This window comes from Poecilia latipinna, unplaced genomic scaffold (genome assembly GCF_001443285.1).
Source record: "Poecilia latipinna isolate Pla-1442-1.1 unplaced genomic scaffold, P_latipinna-1.0 Scaffold846, whole genome shotgun sequence".
In the NCBI taxonomy this organism is placed as follows: Eukaryota; Metazoa; Chordata; class Actinopteri; order Cyprinodontiformes; family Poeciliidae; genus Poecilia; species Poecilia latipinna.
This window is the reverse complement of record NW_015113462.1, coordinates 175,995-194,234: the sequence shown is the minus strand read 5'-3', so window position 1 is coordinate 194,234 and position 18,240 is coordinate 175,995. Positions and strand designations below refer to the sequence as shown.

The window sequence follows — 18,240 nt, the reverse complement described above, 5'->3', positions numbered from 1 at the left end:
TGAAAATGAGAAGGAAAGAGAACAGTCCTGAAGAAAGGAGAGGCACTGAATGAATGTTTGAGAAAGCTGGGCCGCCTCCAGGAAACGGACCCGCACCGTTAGAACTCCTTTTTGCCTGCAATGAGTCCTGGATTCATGTAAGTAGAAAACAATGCAACGAGGAAATATTTCAACTCTCACAGAGGAATCCTGTGGATTTTTATGAATGAAACTGGAGTTGAAGAGCTCATCTCTCAGACTTTATCTTCATTCAAATCATGCTTTCATTTCCAGGAACAAGGTTCACTGAAGTCTTTATGCTTCATTTCATCCTTCCTCAATGAGAACGACGTTGCTATTTAGCAGGAGAAATAAAAAAAAAAAGTGGTTAAAAGTGAGGTAACTGTGTGTACAGATGACTGCTGTCACTTAGTTTAGATTCAACATGTGGAAGCAGTCAGACGTCTCATCACCGTGCCGCTAGGTTCACAGGAAAACAACTGGACTGTTTTTACTTCTTAATCTGTCCTCCACTCAGCAGCCCCTCTCTCTGCAACCACAACCTCATGTCCTTGAAGTGCAGGGAGGAGGTCCAGCTACGCTGCAGCCACCCAACATGCTGTGTGCGTACTGTGCTAGCTGAGGAGGGAAGTGGTACCACTTCACAAGCTTAAACAGAGCCAGAAACCTCTGCAGTGTTTATACAAGGGCAAACTTCAGCAAAAATGATGACAGATTTTCATCCTTCCTCTAATGAAAGAGATGATCAAATAGTTAAGCTACGTTTAAAAGTGCATTAACAGCTATACATCATCAGTGGATTCCAGGACTTGTCTTAGGTTGCAGTCATGTTGTTGATTACTTTAGTGACTGCCCTGACACGTCGAGCTTTTCCCAAAATTAGTTTTGACAGGAGCAGAACCGGGACTGACTAGTCCACACAGTGAAAAAATGTGCAAAGCTTTTTAACAATGTTGTAAGACTATGAAAATATTAAAGTATGTCCACTGATCAATCCTAATTTTTACCTTGAGAATGATTGCGAGGTTTTGGTAAACTGCTTGTTCTGCATTGAAGAGCAAGACTCCAACAAAAGAGCTTCAGGAACTTGTAAGTGCGTCACTTTGGCTGCACCTCAGAACAAGTTCAACAAAATAAAAAAAAACTACTTCAACTATTGTTCTGCAGCTGGGTTTAGAAGCAGCTTCAAACAGACATTAACACATTAGAGGAGGTCTAGAAACATGTAAGTAGGATATTTTTCCTATGTCAAAAAATAAAATATGCTTAAAAATGAGGCTTGTATTTTTAAAGTATGTGGTTCTTTTTGCTCAGGAGAGTCTTTCAAGCTCCTCTGATTCCTTGGTAGTAATTTTTCCTTTGCAGTCAAAACACCTTTAAAGATAAGATAGGTAGGGGAAAATGTTCCTGAAGTTTGTCATAGCAACAGGTCTTCGTTTTATGAGAAGTGTGTGGCTGGAAAGTGAGAGCAGGCGAGGTGGGATGGAGCAGTGGAAGTTTGCTCAAAATATGTTCTTGAACCTACATCCCAAATTTAAGTTAAAGCTCTGGATTATAGTCACTGTAATTAAAAAAATATATATATATATATACAATCTTGAAACAACTCATCAAAAAAAGGGGGTCAAAGTTTTCCCAACTCGGATCCATGTCAAGTGGAAGCTGCAAAGTTATTATGACTTCAATATGACAGAGTTAGCTGATGATGTGTGTGTCTAATCTGAAAAATACGCTGCTCTGCACAATCTGATACAGATAATCTGTTTAGGATGTCGCACAACAACTTATCTCTTGTTTGAAGCAATGAAGACTTTAGGAATCTAGGGAAAAAATACCACAGCTCACATGATGTCATTGTTTTGAAAAGAAGGAAACGTTCAAAACACGTTTGGTTATTTGAGAGTTTCTGAGTTAAAAGGAAGTTTCTGTTGGCGATGATCTTTTTAAAGTGTCAGCATAATCTCAACCGTTGACTTCTGTGACAGAATGATTCTGGATTAGTGTCATCATCTAAAAACCAATTAACTGGCTGAGGATGCATGTTAAACGTGAATCTTTGTTGTTGGCCGGTTAAAATGTGAGCAGCACAGCTCCTCCACATGACTTCCTGGGGACATTACTGAAAATAAAATCTGACAAAAAGGCCAATAAGAGACATTGGGAGGTAAGTTTGCAAAAAAAAAAAAAATGCATTGATCAAAAATTCAGAATTAATTTTTTCCTTTTCTCGATGAGCGGTGTGTTGGGATTTGTCTGCCTAGCCGACTTGTTTAAACGGTGCCTATTGGCAGCTTCGGCTCAAGATTTATGGCAGATGAAACATCTGCATCAAGTTGATTCTTGGATAAGAGAGTGTATTTTAAAAAAAAATAAACAGAAAGTCTTAACATTTATTTTTCTTCTTTTAGAAAAAAGTTTCAAAACTTACAAAGGTGTTTTGGAAATAGTGGGACTGACACAAAGTTTGGGTGGGAGCTGAAGGGTTGGGATGTGAAATGATGGCGTGGATCCTGGGTAAACAGTTGCAGAAGGCCAGGATCTCAGCAGACGAACAGCGATTTACTGGCACATGCACACAAATAAACACATAAATGAGGCTGGCCGACAGTGTTCTCTGGGGAAGTCGTGCGTTTGGATGTAATCTTGTGTCGGATGGGTTAGCACGCATGGCACCTTTCACAGTTTATGTTTGTGAATTCGTCTCATTATAGTTGCTTACGTGTTTTGGTGTTCTTTGCGGCGTCAGATTGGGTAAACAAACACGGCTCTTCATTCGTAGGAGAGTCAGAGCTGCTGAGATTACTTTACTTTAGCAGTCTGGGAATAATGTTTATTGGCTATTCACAGCCTGAGCTGTTTCACAGAGTTTAAATCAGGGTATGCAAAATAAATCTAACTAATGTCAGGAGCACTGGAAAAGTATTTAATAAGCTCATCACTTGCAGGCCGACGTTCTGAGAAGCAGCATGTGCTAGAAGCCCATTCATGGGAAAATCTTCTGCTGTTGCAATTCTTTCATTTCATGTTTATGAAAAGCAACAAAAGAGGCGACTCACATGGTTATGGTTTGCCAGAGAGTCTTCTTGAATTTCATTGCATATGGCACGACCAACGAGCAATAACTCGTCGCTTTGTTTATTCTCCAGCTTTACTGTAACTCTTTTGCATTTTCCCTTACATTTGTTCTTAGGTTCAAAGTCAGCAAAACCAAAAGTAAGTGCTCCCTGAGGGTAGATGATTAAGTGTGGTGTTTATTAGCCCTGGGTGTGATTTCCATCTGTATTTTGTTTAGTTTCATACAACATAATGAAGAACCCACTGCAGTGAACCCCGTTGAAAACCTCCTGGTTATATTCCACCAAATATTGATTTCTGAACTCTTCCTGAGTTAAAACATTAGTATTGTTCCTAAATGAATATGAACTTGTTTTCTTTGCATTATTTGAGGTCTGAAAGCTCTGCATCTTTTTCATTATTTTGATTATTCCTCTGCAAATAAATACTAAATTTTTGCTTGGAATTTCGGAGGTATGTTATCAGTATTTCATAGAATAAAAGAACAATGTTCATTTTACTCAAACATATAATCTATAAAGAGTAAGATGAGAGAAAATGATCACTTTAAGTGGTCTCTTAATTTTTCCCAGAGCTGTACGAGATGTGATGAATGTACAAGTCAACTCTGCAGGACTCAAGTCTCTCTGTTCTTCTGGGTTTTACGTTCCTGCTCTGTCAGAACAGAGTCCTGATGAGGTCATGGGAAGGAAGCCTGTCTTCAGATGTTAACTAGAAGTTTAGGTGTTCCCAAAGTGTGGCCGCTGATTGAGTTTTGTTTCTTTAGTTTCCCTCACTTCATGTGGAGCTCAGCTGTTTGCATCCCTTCATAAGGGAGGAACTCGCTCTGTCCTGTCTGATCCTGTCCTACTGGTGTTATGTCATGTGGTGTTTTTATGGTTCTTGGAAAGATGATGAAGATAGGCCCTCTTTAGTGGCCTGTGATTTGCTGACTGTCCCCCGACATGTCGTTCGAGTTGCAGAAGGAGGAACAGATTTTTTATGTTAGTTTTGGTTTGAGGGGTTTTTCTTTAGGCTGGTCCAGATGCTTGACCAGACCGTAGCTGCAGCAGCTCAGGGAACGGATTGCTTTGGTTTGAGGTTTCTGGTTCAGGACCTGCAGCTTGAAGAGGGAAATACAGGACACAGTCTCCGTAGACTATATAATGGAAATGGATCTGGATGAAAAAGGTACAATTCCTTTAACAGGAAGTCATATCTCTTAATATTTTCATTATTCTGTGAAGTAACAACCACAAACATCAGAATGTTTTATTGGGATGAATAAAGGGTCAGCAACCTTTACAACTAAAAGAACCAGTTTGCCCTAGAATCTACTTAGTAAGATGTAGACATGCAAAACCTCCTAGACCAATCTTTTGAGATAGATAACTTATCAAAATTTAAATTTGCATTTGTTTAAAAACCCCATTAAAACCAAGTATGGTTTTCTTACTTCAATAACCTTAAATCCTAATAAACAGACTGAAGTCTGTTGTTGTAAAGTGAAGGAGCGCGGACGAGTCCAAGCGGATGCAGGGCGCCGCGTCCTAACAGACGCTGTGAACTGGAAACATTTTTTGTCCATGAATAGAGTTGTTTTTCTCCGGCTCCTCATGAATGTCTCCTTCGTTGAACAGTCTGACTCTGCAGTGCTTTATCCCCCTCAGCCACCAGCCTTTAAGTTGTCCTTTGCTTTCAGCGCCATAATAAGTGTCCTCCTATCATTACCTCAGCACCTTGGCATGCTATCAGCCCTGTTTCTGATATCTCACACCATTTACTCCTGATTAACTCTTCAGCTGCTTCCTCAAGCTAACAGCCGGCTGATAGACACAAACAGGCCTTCGGATTTTCTGTTTTGTCTCAGGCTTTTGCTGAAACTGATGTTTTGGTTTAGCTGAAGGAATTTTTACAGCAACGCAGACTTTCTGGCCACACGGTTGGCTGTTGGTATATCGGGTTGTGTGTGTGTGTATGTGTGTGTGTTGTTCATTTCCGCTTGCTAAAAGACTTTTGAGAAAACCGTGTGAGTTTGTTTTCAGTCTTGTGCTGCTTGGATATTATTCTGCATGGCAGACTTGGTGTCTGACGGCAGCAGGACCATATCAGATGGAAAACTAGCTTCTATCTGGAAGTGCATCTCCTGTAACATCAGCCAAACTCAGCATCATGGAGGATCATTTCAATGCATGCAAGACGCCAGAACCTGTCACTGTTTGAGGTGGTACATATCTACAACACAAGCAGCACATCCAGTAAGAAAGATCAAGCAGTTTGAGGATACAGACACAGAACGCAACCACAACTGCGTGTTTGAAATGGATCATAACTTCAAGAGTCTGTTTTACTGTGAAGTGTAAAATCCCTCTTCAGTAAACACAAAGAGAAACTAACCTTCATCAGTGAACTGCATGTTCTCCAGAAGTTTTCTCAACAGCCGGCAAACAAGCGGAAATTTTTCATCCGTCTCAGGATGTCGTGACCTTTTCTGCGCACTTAAACAAACTCCTGCACATTACTCATACAACTCTGTAACATCTTGTACACAACGCTAAGTAAGCTTTAACATGGATCAGTTCCTCAAGTGGTTTTATGGCTTTTATGACAATATTTGCATCTCTTTAAGTAAACACGGTTCCAGCATCAGGATAATGGACATGTTCAAAATAAATGAATCACGTCCAAATTTACTGCGGCTCAAGCCCGGCACATACTGCCGTTTCAAAAATCGCAAGGGACTCGAAAGTGTCGCACTGCAGCATGTTCAATATGATACAGCCTTGAAATCTGTTCATACTGCGAGACAGAAGATGCCAGAAGTCTCGACCGCTGGAGCTGAATCAGAGTCAATAGATGGACATCTAAAATGGAGAAATGGCTTGAGCAGGTGTCTGTTCCTGCATGACTATCGCCAAAGAAACTCTGGAAATTTTGGTTGATGCCCATGACACATAATAACCACAAACTATTGATTCAAGTTCACAATAAGAGACCTTCTTACAGTTCTTTAATGACAGAAATGTGTCTTCAAAGATTGTCTGTAATTGTAATGAATTAAGCGAAGGAAAAAAAACAAACAATAAATTTACTGGTACTGTAAGTTTTATGCCCTTCTTCCAAATAGTAACATACACTTACTAACCACACAAAGGTGCAAAGAACACCTTGTTCCAATAAAACACCTTTGGGATGTGTTGGAATGAAAAAAATTCACTTAGTTATCATACGTGTTGAGGTTATGCAGGACAGGATGGTGCCCTTATTTCCTTCAGTAAAAAAGTGTTTTTATAAACTCCAACAGAATAACAAAGTGTGACAACAAGTTTAGGTTTCAGATGAATCTGCCTGGCTTTGTTCTCAATCCTCGTTCCAAAAACACAAAATAAACTTTTGCACATATTTCTTTGTAACACCCCTTTCAGGTGGATTAAAGGTTTCGTTAACCTTTGAATGTTTTCTTTAAATGAGAGCCACAATGGGATACGAATGAGACAATTTCCTGTAATATCTACACCAAAGGAGCCTGCTAATTGCCTTCCAAAAATGTATTTTATGGCTCCATCTGTGTAGTTGGAAGTGGAGGAGCCGCTAATTTGTGGGCACTGTAGACTTAACAGAGAGCACTGAGCTCTGTTTGAATAAACTATGATCAGCAGCAAACTAAAGACTCAAGCTGCGCAAGGTAAACTCGTAATCCCATTGAAGTTCAGGTTCACGAAGAAAAAAAAAAAGCAATTTACCGACTGCTCATTGCTAGCCTGGACTGTGTTTTTGCTGTTGTGTGAAACCAGTATTGTAAAGGGGAAACGGACAAGAATTAGAACAGCCACAGAGCGTGGAAAGGCCTAAAATAAACAGTAGCAGTAAGGAGCACTCCCGAAATTGTTCCGAACCACATAAACACAGCTCGGATGCCCGATTATACTGTCACTCCAGCTTTTTATTGTGGACTATAACTGTATGCCTTGTTGAATCCTCCTGTAGACTGTAGAGAGCTGACTGGAGGAATGACGGTTTAGATCAGAAGGACGTTTAAGAGCCGATTCGTCCTCAGAGGGGGAGACACTGATGCTTCCTGGTTGCTTCCTGTTTATTCCTGCTGTTTCCGTCATGACAAACGATGTACGTTGACGAAGCTGCTTCTCACGTATCCTGTAGCTGTAGCTGGTCTTCGCTTAAACGTACTCCCGCTGTTTATCGCCAAGCTGGCTGGGTAATTATATGTAGACACTAGACTGTGTATTTTAGCTGGGGTTTCATATAATCTCTAATTAGGAGTGGGAAAACAAGTTGAATGTGAAGCGCCGTGAAGTCCGTGATATTCAGCTTAAGACAAAGCGTAGACACTGTGGACAAAGCCGAATCCTGATGATGTGAATCACAACCACACCTGAAGCTCCATACCTGGATCTCTGATGCTGACTGACTTCGCCATTGTGACCTCATTTGTGTTTTTTTTGTTTTGTTTTGTATTTTTGCTTTCTAGTCAGTCTTGTGTTTAGATGAATCATCAAGTCTCCTTTTCAACATACAAGCGATAACACTATCATTTTGTGACCCGTGAAATTTCTGAGGCGGATTCTCTACAAGTGACTCAGAGCTTATCAAGAAATATAAAGCAGCGCTGTTCATTCCTAGCGCGGTTGAGAGATTTACCATCTTAAACTGGAATTTTGCTTGTGGTGTTGTTATCTGAAACCTCTGGCAAGGCAGAAAGAGAGATCTCTAAATTCTGGTGAAAGTTTTTCTGCTGAAACTTTTACCAAAAGAAGGATGAGACATTAAGTAAGGGATAAGAATGACATTAATAAGATTATTCCTCTCTATTTGGAGAGTTTTGGACTCTGAAAGAGTCATGTTGTCATGTCTCAGATCTTACATTTTCCTCAACCGTCAAGGTGGATTCTACGATGTCGAGCTAATTAGTCCCCGTTGCAGAAAGCCATACTATGATGTTCCTTTCCTTGAATGCGACATTAGGTTTATGTCCTCTGTTCTGATAATTCAGTTTTAGACTCATCTGTTCAAAGAATTTTGTTCCAGAAGTCCAGATTACTTCCTTGTTGCCGGAAAACGTTCATCTGACCTTTATATTATTCTCAGAGAGTAAAGGGTTTTGACCTTGCTTAAACTTTTCCAGTTTTTTTGTGATATGCATTATGCCCATGATATAATATGCAAATAAGATAAGTTTAGCAATGCGGACCAACTGCAGCTTTAGGAATTGATATTTACTGAGATGTCTCCTGACTCCCGACCAGCGAAATTAGGCAAAGACAACCAGGCAGTTTGTAAACCAGACAATAAACATTTTTATTGTTTATGTCATCATGACGAATCTGTGAAATCAGAGAAACTATTCGACTCCCGCAGGACGATGACTGTGGCGAGGCCACAGCAGCTAAATCATAACGGCAGCAGAACAAGTACTTTCTGTGGTCCAGTGACTCATCTGTAAATAAACACAAGCTGTTGTCACACAGGAAGACTCAGATGAACAAAACTCATCATTTATAGCATTTATTAGATGTAACTTAAACACTCGGCTCTACTTACGTTGCATCTGCCATTGCAGGATGGATCGGGCCTGTTTTTCTGTTGCAGTCAGATGGCGTGTTGCTGCAGAGCTCTGCGCTGATTGGTGCTGACAGCTGCTCACACAAGGCTCCTGTTGTTTCTCAGTTCAAATCCAGCTCACTGAGGTCTAAGAATAAATTATGATAGTGTAAACTCTGCCATCTCCCGACGTTATGTGTGTGTGTGTGTGTGTGTGTGATTCATTATGACTGTGAACCATCTGGGAGTGATGCTCATGTTACGCTCACAGCTGGCTGACAGAATCTGAAGTAGGATGAGTCTGAGCTGGTAGCAGGGAGACGAACTGGACGTCCTGGGGACCAATGATTAAACACTCGATGATTCATAGTGAACGGGAAAATAACTGAGTGACCTTTTGATGTTTCTCTGCTTCTTTTTTCTCCAGAGCCACGACTAAAGGAAGCTGCGTCAGAGCTTTGTTGCTTTTGGGGATGACCAGCGTGTTGGCTCGCTTCAGAGAGGAGGAACACACTGAAAAGGAGAAGTGACCGGGGGGACCGACATCTGCTCCGAGAGGATAAGATCTGCAGTCCATCTGGATTTAAACCAGGAACTTCTCTTAACTTTCTGTGGAGACGGAGAGGATTTCTTTGGAAACCTAAAGACCTCATTTCAGCTTTGGACTCAGAGCTGAAGCCATGTGTCATGTCATTGTAACGTGCCGCTCCATGCTGTGGACCCTGCTCAGCATCGTGGTGGCCTTCGCGGAGCTGGTCGCCTTCATGAGTCCTGATTGGCTGGTGAAACCCCTTCTGACTGATAATGATGTGACACAGACAAAAGCGAATGACAGGGAGTCCCTCGGCCTCTACAGCCGCTGCAAACGTATCGGGGGAGAGATCAGCTGCGGGAATTACGCAGGGACATTCGGGGAAGTGGGCAGTAAATTCTGGCAGGCCGCCATGTTGTTTCTGGCAGCCGGGATGCTGGTGCTCGGGTGTGTGGCCTGCATCTCCGTCTTCACGCTGTGCTTTCAGAGCATCAAGAAGAAGAGCATATTCAACATCTGTGGGCTGCTCCAGGCCATTGGAGGTAAAGAAGATGTGTTGGTTCTTTTAAATTTAGCCGTTTGTCTAAATATTCCACACAAACTGTGCCCTGAATGAATTTAGCATATTGTAAGATGTAAATAGAAAATGTTGGTTAGAAAAAAAAAATACTTCAGTATAATGAGAAGTTTTAAAACAAAAATGAAAATCATGATCTACAATCTAATCAGAAATCGTCCTGCTACTGCTACATAATATATTGATTATCACAACTGCAGTATTCTATGAAGATATATATTTTTTATTATATAAATACTTGACCCAAGCATACAACAACAAAACCCTATTTTTCATTTTTGACCAATAATGTTTCTTTTTTCTGTTGTTGTGTGTTTTATTTTCTGTTCTGGTATTATTCACACAAGAAAATCCTCCATTTTAACTATTCATGAGCAACCTGGAACAGTGGTTTCCAAAAAATGTAACTTCCAACTTTATGTCTGGTAAACCAATCAGATATAGCGTAAACTCAAATAGCTTCAATTGAATAACAGATTATTTGCAGATTAATAGTATATGAAAAAATATATTTTTGTTATTAACTTTGATTTCTGTTGATTTCTGACTCCCAGTGGAGTCCTCTGCAAAGCAAAGACACAGTTTCTTATGAATAATAAAAATGTTTTTTGAGTCATGGAAGCAACACAACCACAATCTCTGCCAGGTTTCATTTTGTAATGTTTACTTGTGATATTATTCAGTTCACGGATTTCAGACTTTGCCCAGAATTGATCAATTGATCACTTTAAGGTGCTGAATAGTTTTAGTATAAAATTCCAAAATGTAATTTTTTTTAACAAAGCATGACTATAATATAATATATAATAATATAACACAATAATAAAAAAAACTATAATCATAAAAAAGTCAGATTGACTTAAATAGAAAATAAAAACATTTATCTCTATATCACTTTTGTGTGAAGTAATGTTTTGTTCAATAATGTGTCATTATAGCAAGACTCACACTCAACTGACCAGAATCAGAAACATATCAAACATTTAATCTTTTCAGTGATTCGTATGTTCTGGATTCATCTATGCAAAGTTTCAAGATTGTAAAGAGAAACTGAAGAAGCAGAAATGCTAAATGTCATAAATGCAGCTTTTCAGCAGAGACCATGTAGCCTCTCTGTTGCACTCTGTGCATCGAGCTGGCAGGAAGTTTCGCTGCTGTAACTCTGCAAGCTGTAATATTTGATTTCACAACCCAGTTGCACTGCACTTCTCAGAGGGGGGAAGTCTAATATTAGAATCTCTTCACACCTCTTTGTAAGCAAAAATGAATTTCTACATGTGTCTGTGCTGTAAAAGATTTGCACAGCAATGAAAGGTGGGATTAAACTTAGTTTTTGTTATCACAAATCAAACATTTGCCGGCCATGGAATAGATGCTATCGCAACTAGAGTTGAGGCAACATGTTCCAATCTGCACTTTTTTAATCATGACAGTCATCTAAGGAATGAACGAAGCCAGTCATCTCACTGTCTGCTTTGTCCCCACAGGTCTGCTGCTAATAGTGGGGCTGATGCTGTATCCCACAGGCTGGGGGTCAGAGAAGGTGACGACGTTCTGCGGCTCGGAGGCCTCGGCCTTCAGGCCGGCGGGTTGCTCCCTCGGCTGGGCGTTCTACACAGCGATAGGAGGAACGCTGGGGACTTTCCTGTGCTCTGTCCTGTCCGCGCAGGCCGAGATCGCCACTTCCAGCGATAAGGTTCAGGAGGAGATCGAGGAGGGGAAAAGCCTTATCTGCCTGTTGTGAGCCTCAAGGAAGCTCCAGGAAGAGCAGGAAATCGGCTTTGGTCAAATTTTTAGGATGTGCACACTTGTACAAATGAATGAAAGGAAGACAAGGACTTCCCTGAGGGGTTTTCCTTTCTGGATGGTCCAGATAAAAAGAGCGTTAAAAGGAAAGCAGCCTGTGAAAAGTGGGGAAATTTATATTTTTCTATATTCTTAGGTTACATTTTTAAATGTTTTCTAGTGCAGGAGGTAACGGATCTCTTTTTTTTTTGTACAAAAATACTTTTAAATTTTTTTTATAGAAAATCTTACCTACAAGAGACCACTAGAATGGAAAAGGAGAAAATTAAAGAACGGTTGTGTTACTCTAAAGGCAAGTGTAATGGATGTTCATATAAAATAACAAACCACAAGCAGATTATGATTATTATTAGCTATTAAAAAAAATTCACTTTATTTTTCTTAAACAGGGATGTTTAACTGAGATCCTATGTCTCTTCTGGCAGGAAGTCATGGTTTAGATTATTAGGAAAACGATACTTAACAACAGCTGGCAAATGATCTGTGTGTTTAATTTGTGAGGATTTGACATGTTGACTTGTTTTACATGTTAATTTGTATGTATGAATTCTCAGCAGAATGGCAACTGATAGTTTCTGCAGAATAAGCTTCACTCACCAAATGTTTGCTACTATTGATTCAGCTTTTGACACATATATGCATCATTTTGGTCACCTTTCAGTCTCCTTTGCTTGGAGTGGATGCCTCTTTCACGTCTTGGTATTTTCAGAGTACTCCTGTATCAAATAGCACCTTTTACTGCATTTTGCACTTAATCTTTAGCTCATTACATAAAGCTGCAGACTTCATTTAAGTGTTTTTAGATTTGTTCCACACTCCAGATTTTACTGTAATTCTAGTAATTAATCTTTTGCTGTGCTTTTATAAATCCAATGTGTGTCTGATGTGCAATAAAAGTATGTTACTGACTGATTGGGCTGAATGAAATTAAAAGTGAAATTAACTTGCTTCAAAGAGGATCTCTAGTGTTTCTCATGGTTTCTATTTTGTTACATTAACAAAAGAAAAGCAGAAAGTGTGACGTAACAGAGTGGTGTATGAAAAGATATCATTTGTTCCTACATTTTGTTTATTTTGTAAAATAAAAATTGAAAGCTTGTAAGCTCCAATTTGTCTCCTACTCATATTTTTCTGAGAAGACACGGACACCTAGTGACAGAAAATGGTTACTACAAGACCACAGACAGTTTTTATATCAGAATCTCAGTCCGTCTTCTGTTCTCTTATTAAAGCGTTAATACAAATATCAGTGTGCATTCACTGAATACATTTCAAGTCAGATTTGCTTTTACAGTTTGACATGTAATCAGTATTCAGATTTAGAATCAACCAAGTATTTTAGTTTCGCTTAATTTTCAAGCAAAACTAAATCAAACTTTTCACATCTGTAAGCAGCTTGAGGAATAAACCACAGGACAAAAACGAGGAGGGACTGAAAACACCAATTGATTTGGAAAAAAGATTAACTAATGAGTGAAGATAAAATCCAAGGTGTGTGTGTCTGTGTGCATTATTAAACTCATATTACACTAAAATGACATCAAAACGTGACTTCTTTCAAATTTTATTTCATGTTAATACCATAAATATACAAAACTGAAACTATTTCACATGCGACAAAAGCCAGACAGGAGTGCATTAACGGGTTTTTTTTTTTTCCTTTTTTACACGTGATCGATAATGAGGATTAAACTTTACAAAATATACAGGTGTCCCTTTTCCCCTCTGATTCTGTCGAATAACACTACCACAGGCCAGAAAACACTGTTTTGTGTCAGCAGACTTCAAAAACACACAGTTCTGTACAGCAGAACCAGCTCGCCAAATACATCAAAAAAATCTACCCACTGTGGCAAGGCTTCGTAGAACGACTTCAAAAGTATAAATACATGGTCATCATGTGGGTGTATGCAGCAGAGTAGTGTAATAACTTAAGGTAAAACTGAAGGGTGCACATCACAAAGCAGGATTTGGAAAAACATTTCTATGCACATTTGGTAGTTTCTCACAGCTTTTCAGGACATAAAATAACACTTGAGGGATTTTAATTCTTCCATACAAAGTCATTTACACTCCCTCTCATAATACACACACACACACACACACACACACACACACACACACACACACACACACACACACACGTGTTTTCAGAGCTTTCTGCAGCCTAGTCGTCGCGTTAACCATGTCATTACAAAAAACCAAAACACACGCAGACAAAATTGCAAACAACTTAAATAAAATAAATACAAACATGATTTTCACTAACTTTGATGTAAAAACAAGACATGTGTAACGTATTAAAATAAAAAACAACTCCAAATAAAAGCAATACCACCAAGATTTAAGCTTATTATTTCAGGAAGTATCCTTTACTTTCTAACATTTACTTTTGGGAGTATTTAATGTTTAGCACAGCAGTTTTATCATTCATGTATCATGCACATCGTCAGACAGTCATGTTCACTACGTGAAGTGCTTCGGCACAACAAAAAAAGAAAAAAACCCAAACACATCCATATTTCACTTCAGTGACAGTAGTCTGTACAACTTTAGTGTGAATAAATTAACGTGTGTTGGTGATAGCACTGAGTGTGCGTCCAGTTCAGTCCCCTGTTCCTTCGGTATTTATTTTGGGTACACATTTCCTGGAGCCAGTAATTCCCTACAGCCAGAGGAAAACCAGTTGAAATGACAGCCGCTGTTAGCCCATGTAGTGTACATGTACACAGTTTCAAGTTTTTTTTTTTCCTTTTTAACATATGTGCAGGTTAGTCTCAAGAAATAATAATAAAAAAAAAAGTCTCCTGAGAGAAAAGGCATTTCAGTTCTCTCCACGTGTGTATTTTGTTTCTTTTCGAACAGGAAACAGGACAGCGAGAGCCCAACATCAAGCGGCTCTGAGGTTAATAGCAGCGTTAGTTTTTCCAACAAGTGAGAACAGCTACAAAAACAACTGAGAGGGAGTCACATAGTGTGCTAATGAGTTAATGCCATTCATAAATGAAAGGGAACATCGGTTTTTGTTACGTTTTTTCCCCACTTTGAATACACCAGGCTGTTAAAGTCGGGACTTGAGTCACTCCCCACCCCCTCCTCCAAACCAGCAACATGTGAAGCCTGAAAAAAGGCAACGAAGTTAAAGTGTGTGCCAAGCACGCTTGTTGCTATCATGCTGGATAATCTTAAGCTGCTGAATCAGCCCAAGAAAAAGAGCACACAGAACAGAACAGAGATGAGACGTATACCTGGGGGATTGTTCAACTATTATAAGAATATGAACCCATTTTTCCATAATGAGAACGTTATCATCTTGCTACATTTAGCACAGATACGAGACGGAGTAAACTGTACCTTTAAGTCCTAAATGTTACAAAAAAAAAGGATGAAAGAAAAGCGATTAATGTATCACTGCATCGCACCGACGTCCTGTTATTAAAAAACAACAACAACCAAAAAACAAAAACTAAACTATGTGCAAACAGACTCTTAACTTCTACACTGAATTCATCAGGCAGGAAGCTGTTCGGAGGTCATCGCCATCGCTAACTATGCAAGAGATGTGACTTCTGCCTGGTCTGGGATCAGCTCACAGGGGACAGCAGGATGAGGGGAGCACAGAAGTGGGTAAGTGTGCAAGATGACGTCACCCCCCCACACACAGCACACAGAGCCCACCTTGAGACAGTCACCTGACTGTAAAGCAGATGGGGTGAATTTTGTAGTGTCTTCACTGATGTCAGGCTTTAGGTGAAGATAAACAACTCTAGTAACTCGTCTGTTATTTAACTTCACACTTTAGGAGATAAATGTGCAGGGGAAACATTCATAAATATACTCTGTTGAATCTGAGAGGCAGCAGGACCAGAGTTGAGCATCTCCATCTTGTTGTTGTGTGTGTTTAGTCAGATGTGTGAGAACGTGTGTGTGTGGCCTTGAACGCGTTTTCGCTTATGGATGAGGCTTGAAGGCGCCGCGGGCGGCGTTGGTCGCAGCGTTGGCGGCAGCGTTGGCGGCTGCGGTCTGGACCGTCTTGTTTGACATGACGCCAGTCGCAAACTCCTGCTGAGCCTTCTCAAAACTGGCACCAGTGGTTCGGTACAACGCATGCACCTGGAAAAGGCAGAAAGGACAATTCGATTCAGCTCGATTATCAGATGTTTGTCGTGCCGCCTGTTATAAAATGAATCTGAGAGCAACAAAGGTGATGATAAACGTGTGTTGTGTCTACGATTTTTCATTTTGAGAGTATTTAGATTATGTGTGTGTTTTTTTTAAAAGCCTTACATTAATAAAAACTTTGATCTAAATAATAATAAAGGGTCTTTTTCATCTACTGACTGTGCAGGTGGGTCAATTTGCAGTATTCTTGAATTGTGGTCACGGGCTGCGCAAAATCATTCTGACGGCTGCAGGCCACACTTTGGACAACAACAGTTTAAAATTCCTCGTTTCTTCTCCACAGATTTCAAATCACTTTCAATTTAAGCTTTTAAAATCTCAGTTGCATGTGTAGAGTCACTCGTCTTACCTGGTGGAAGTAAGGATGTACATTTAAGAAGTATTTTTAAGTGATGGAAGCCATATACAATCCCCATTATGGATAAATTATGAACTTTTTATAAGCTTATGCTTTCTGCTCCTTTTTATTAATGAATTATTTTAGTTGTTCCATGAAGTATTGAGATTTATGACAGAATGAATTAAATATAAAACGTAAAATGACATGAAAATGGTTTATATTTTTCATCACTATCCTGATATTTTACATGTTACAAACAATAACTTTTACACAAGTTTCCCTTTTAACAACGTGTCAAACAATCTGTTACCTTTTTAAACATTATGAGCGAGCCCACGGACAGCGCGGTGAACAGGGCCGCAATCAGTAACATGATGATACCGACTGGGATGCTGGTGTTCAGACCAGTTAGCGCTGCAATCCAGCCACTGGCAAAACAAGAAAAGCGGAGACAGCTTTAAGGAACCAAACGATCACAGAGTGATGGATCCAGCGGCAGCACGAGATACTCACCATGTTCCCCAGCCGGTGATGCCAATAGACTGTAGAACATGGACTCCAAACTGACAAATGTAGACGAAGAAGAAGACGAAGAAGCGGAATGAGCTGTCGCTCCTGAAACGAGAAGATAAGAGTTGCGAGGAAACGGTCACTGATTTGCCATCTACTGCTCCAAAGTCGGGCGGCATAATCTGTCCTCTTGCTGACCTGAAGGCCCCATAGAGCGGTCTGTACCAGCAGACGAAGGAGCACGGGGTGAAGAGCAGAAACCAGAGCATGGACAGGCCAAAATCCACCCCGCGAGTGGCATCCACGATGAACCACGCCAGACAGCCAAACATGTTCACAAAGAGCGTGCCTGCATGAACTGGTACATCACATCGAACAGCTCCGGGTCAAACTTAGTGACAGAGCAGGACAGTAGACTTACAGCGATCAGAAAGGAGTTAAGAGACGTGTCGACTTACACATCCAAAGGTTGTACATGATCTTGACGGTCTTCTGGAACTCAATGGGAATGTCTACAGCAATATCATGATAGAAACACGGACCGACGGGAAACTTCTCTGGTAGCGGAGGCCAGTTGTTCTTGCGGCCTGCATGAGCAAAACAAACAGTGTCTCGATAATTAATCATATTTCATATGAAATATTGTTTATTTTCATGTGGCATATGGATGCTAATTCACAGTGAAAGAGTCAGACCAAATCACTTGTTAAAAATGTAAAAGAAAAAATTAATGCAAGAGATGTGACTAATATTTACAAGGCAGACTTGTCATGGGGCTTTTATGTAAAACAGAATGATCGCAGTCCTACAACACAAACAATTTTTGCTGTAGCTGGTTTTTATTCAGTATACAGCAACATACTTTCAAAACAATACGGATAGCAGAAACACATTAACAGCAACTTTTGTCTCTCTCCATTGCAAACGTTCCGGTTTAAACAAAAGGAAGCGGACGAGTGACAGAAATCTGAATGACCTCCTGTTACTCCGTGGGACTGCAACTCTCTCTCCCGGCGATCAAGCTCTGCAGCTTTCTTCTCCAGCTCCTCCTGCCTTCTCAGCAGCTCCGCCTGAGCACGCGCTTGGTCCTGAAAGAGACACAGAGAAGCCTGTGTGATTCACAACATCTGAAAGCCGTTACAGAGTTACAACAAAGCAACTATTTGCATTTCTCATTCGGGTAAATGTTATGTTAGTTTGGGATGGAAAAAGGGTAGTGTTAGGAAGCTAATTAGTCACTATTAGCCACACATTTCTGTTAGTTTTAAACTAGCTTTGAAAAGATTCCTCTTAACTGAAAGTTATAAGTGCAAAAAAAAGGGGGGGGATTAGATGAATCTACACCAGATCAGCTCTATGAAAAAAATGAACACATCAGAATTAAAGACGGTACCTCATTGTGTTGCGGCTGGGTCATCAGAAAACATAAGAACAATGAAGAACAAAAGGAAAAGTGAACCAAAGGAGCAGACAGAGTCTCTGTTGTGAGATAAGTTCTTTAAGCATTTTTACAGTTGCACATGTTGGATAAATTATGACACAGTTATTAATGTAATAGGTTATTGAAGGGGTGTCAAACTCAATTTCACCGAGGGCCACTTCAGCATATTGGCCCCCCTCAACGGGTTTCCATGGATGCAAAATTACTGCTCAGTTTAAAAATTACAATATTTAAATCAG

General features: G+C 40.0%; 2 protein-coding genes across 5 annotated transcripts in view; one reads left to right on the top strand and one right to left on the bottom strand.

Moving 5' to 3' along the window:
* LOC106956829 (lipoma HMGIC fusion partner-like 2 protein) lies at positions 1 to 12,635 on the top strand. Its single transcript, XM_015047895.1, has 3 exons — positions 1 to 137; positions 9,041 to 9,687; positions 11,210 to 12,635. Exons 2-3 carry the CDS (start codon positions 9,294 to 9,296, stop codon positions 11,464 to 11,466), a joined length of 651 nt encoding a protein of 216 aa, XP_014903381.1. The 5' UTR covers positions 1 to 137; positions 9,041 to 9,293; the 3' UTR covers positions 11,467 to 12,635.
* A 443-nt stretch (positions 12,636 to 13,078) lies between these two features.
* Positions 13,079 to 18,240, bottom strand: part of LOC106956819 (secretory carrier-associated membrane protein 1-like) — a 13,334-nt gene continuing 8,172 nt past the window's right edge. For 2 of the 4 annotated variants that reach the window (XM_015047880.1, XM_015047878.1), the window contains 7 exons: positions 17,954 to 17,968; positions 17,537 to 17,648; positions 17,019 to 17,147; positions 16,759 to 16,918; positions 16,564 to 16,665; positions 16,361 to 16,478; positions 13,079 to 15,641 (listed from right to left, as the gene is read on the bottom strand). In XM_015047880.1, the coding sequence (XP_014903366.1) occupies positions 15,480 to 15,641; positions 16,361 to 16,478; positions 16,564 to 16,665; positions 16,759 to 16,918; positions 17,019 to 17,147; positions 17,537 to 17,648; positions 17,954 to 17,968 (798 nt within the window). In that variant the 3' untranslated portion in view covers positions 13,079 to 15,479. The remainder of the gene's footprint in view (positions 15,642 to 16,360; positions 16,479 to 16,563; positions 16,666 to 16,758; positions 16,919 to 17,018; positions 17,148 to 17,536; positions 17,649 to 17,953; positions 17,969 to 18,240) is intronic. The other 2 variants (XM_015047881.1, XM_015047879.1) reach the window with 1 other exon arrangement.

What these genes read in the sequence shown, in the direction of transcription:
- LOC106956829 (XM_015047895.1), top strand. Translation starts at nt 9,294, where the DNA reads ATGTGTCATGTCATTGTAACGTGCCGCTCCATGCTGTGGACCCTGCTC. An exon ending in GCTGCTCCAGGCCATTGGAG is followed by an intron (nt 9,688 to 11,209) that starts GTAAAGAAGATG and finishes TTGTCCCCACAG; the next exon opens with GTCTGCTGCTAATAGTGGGG.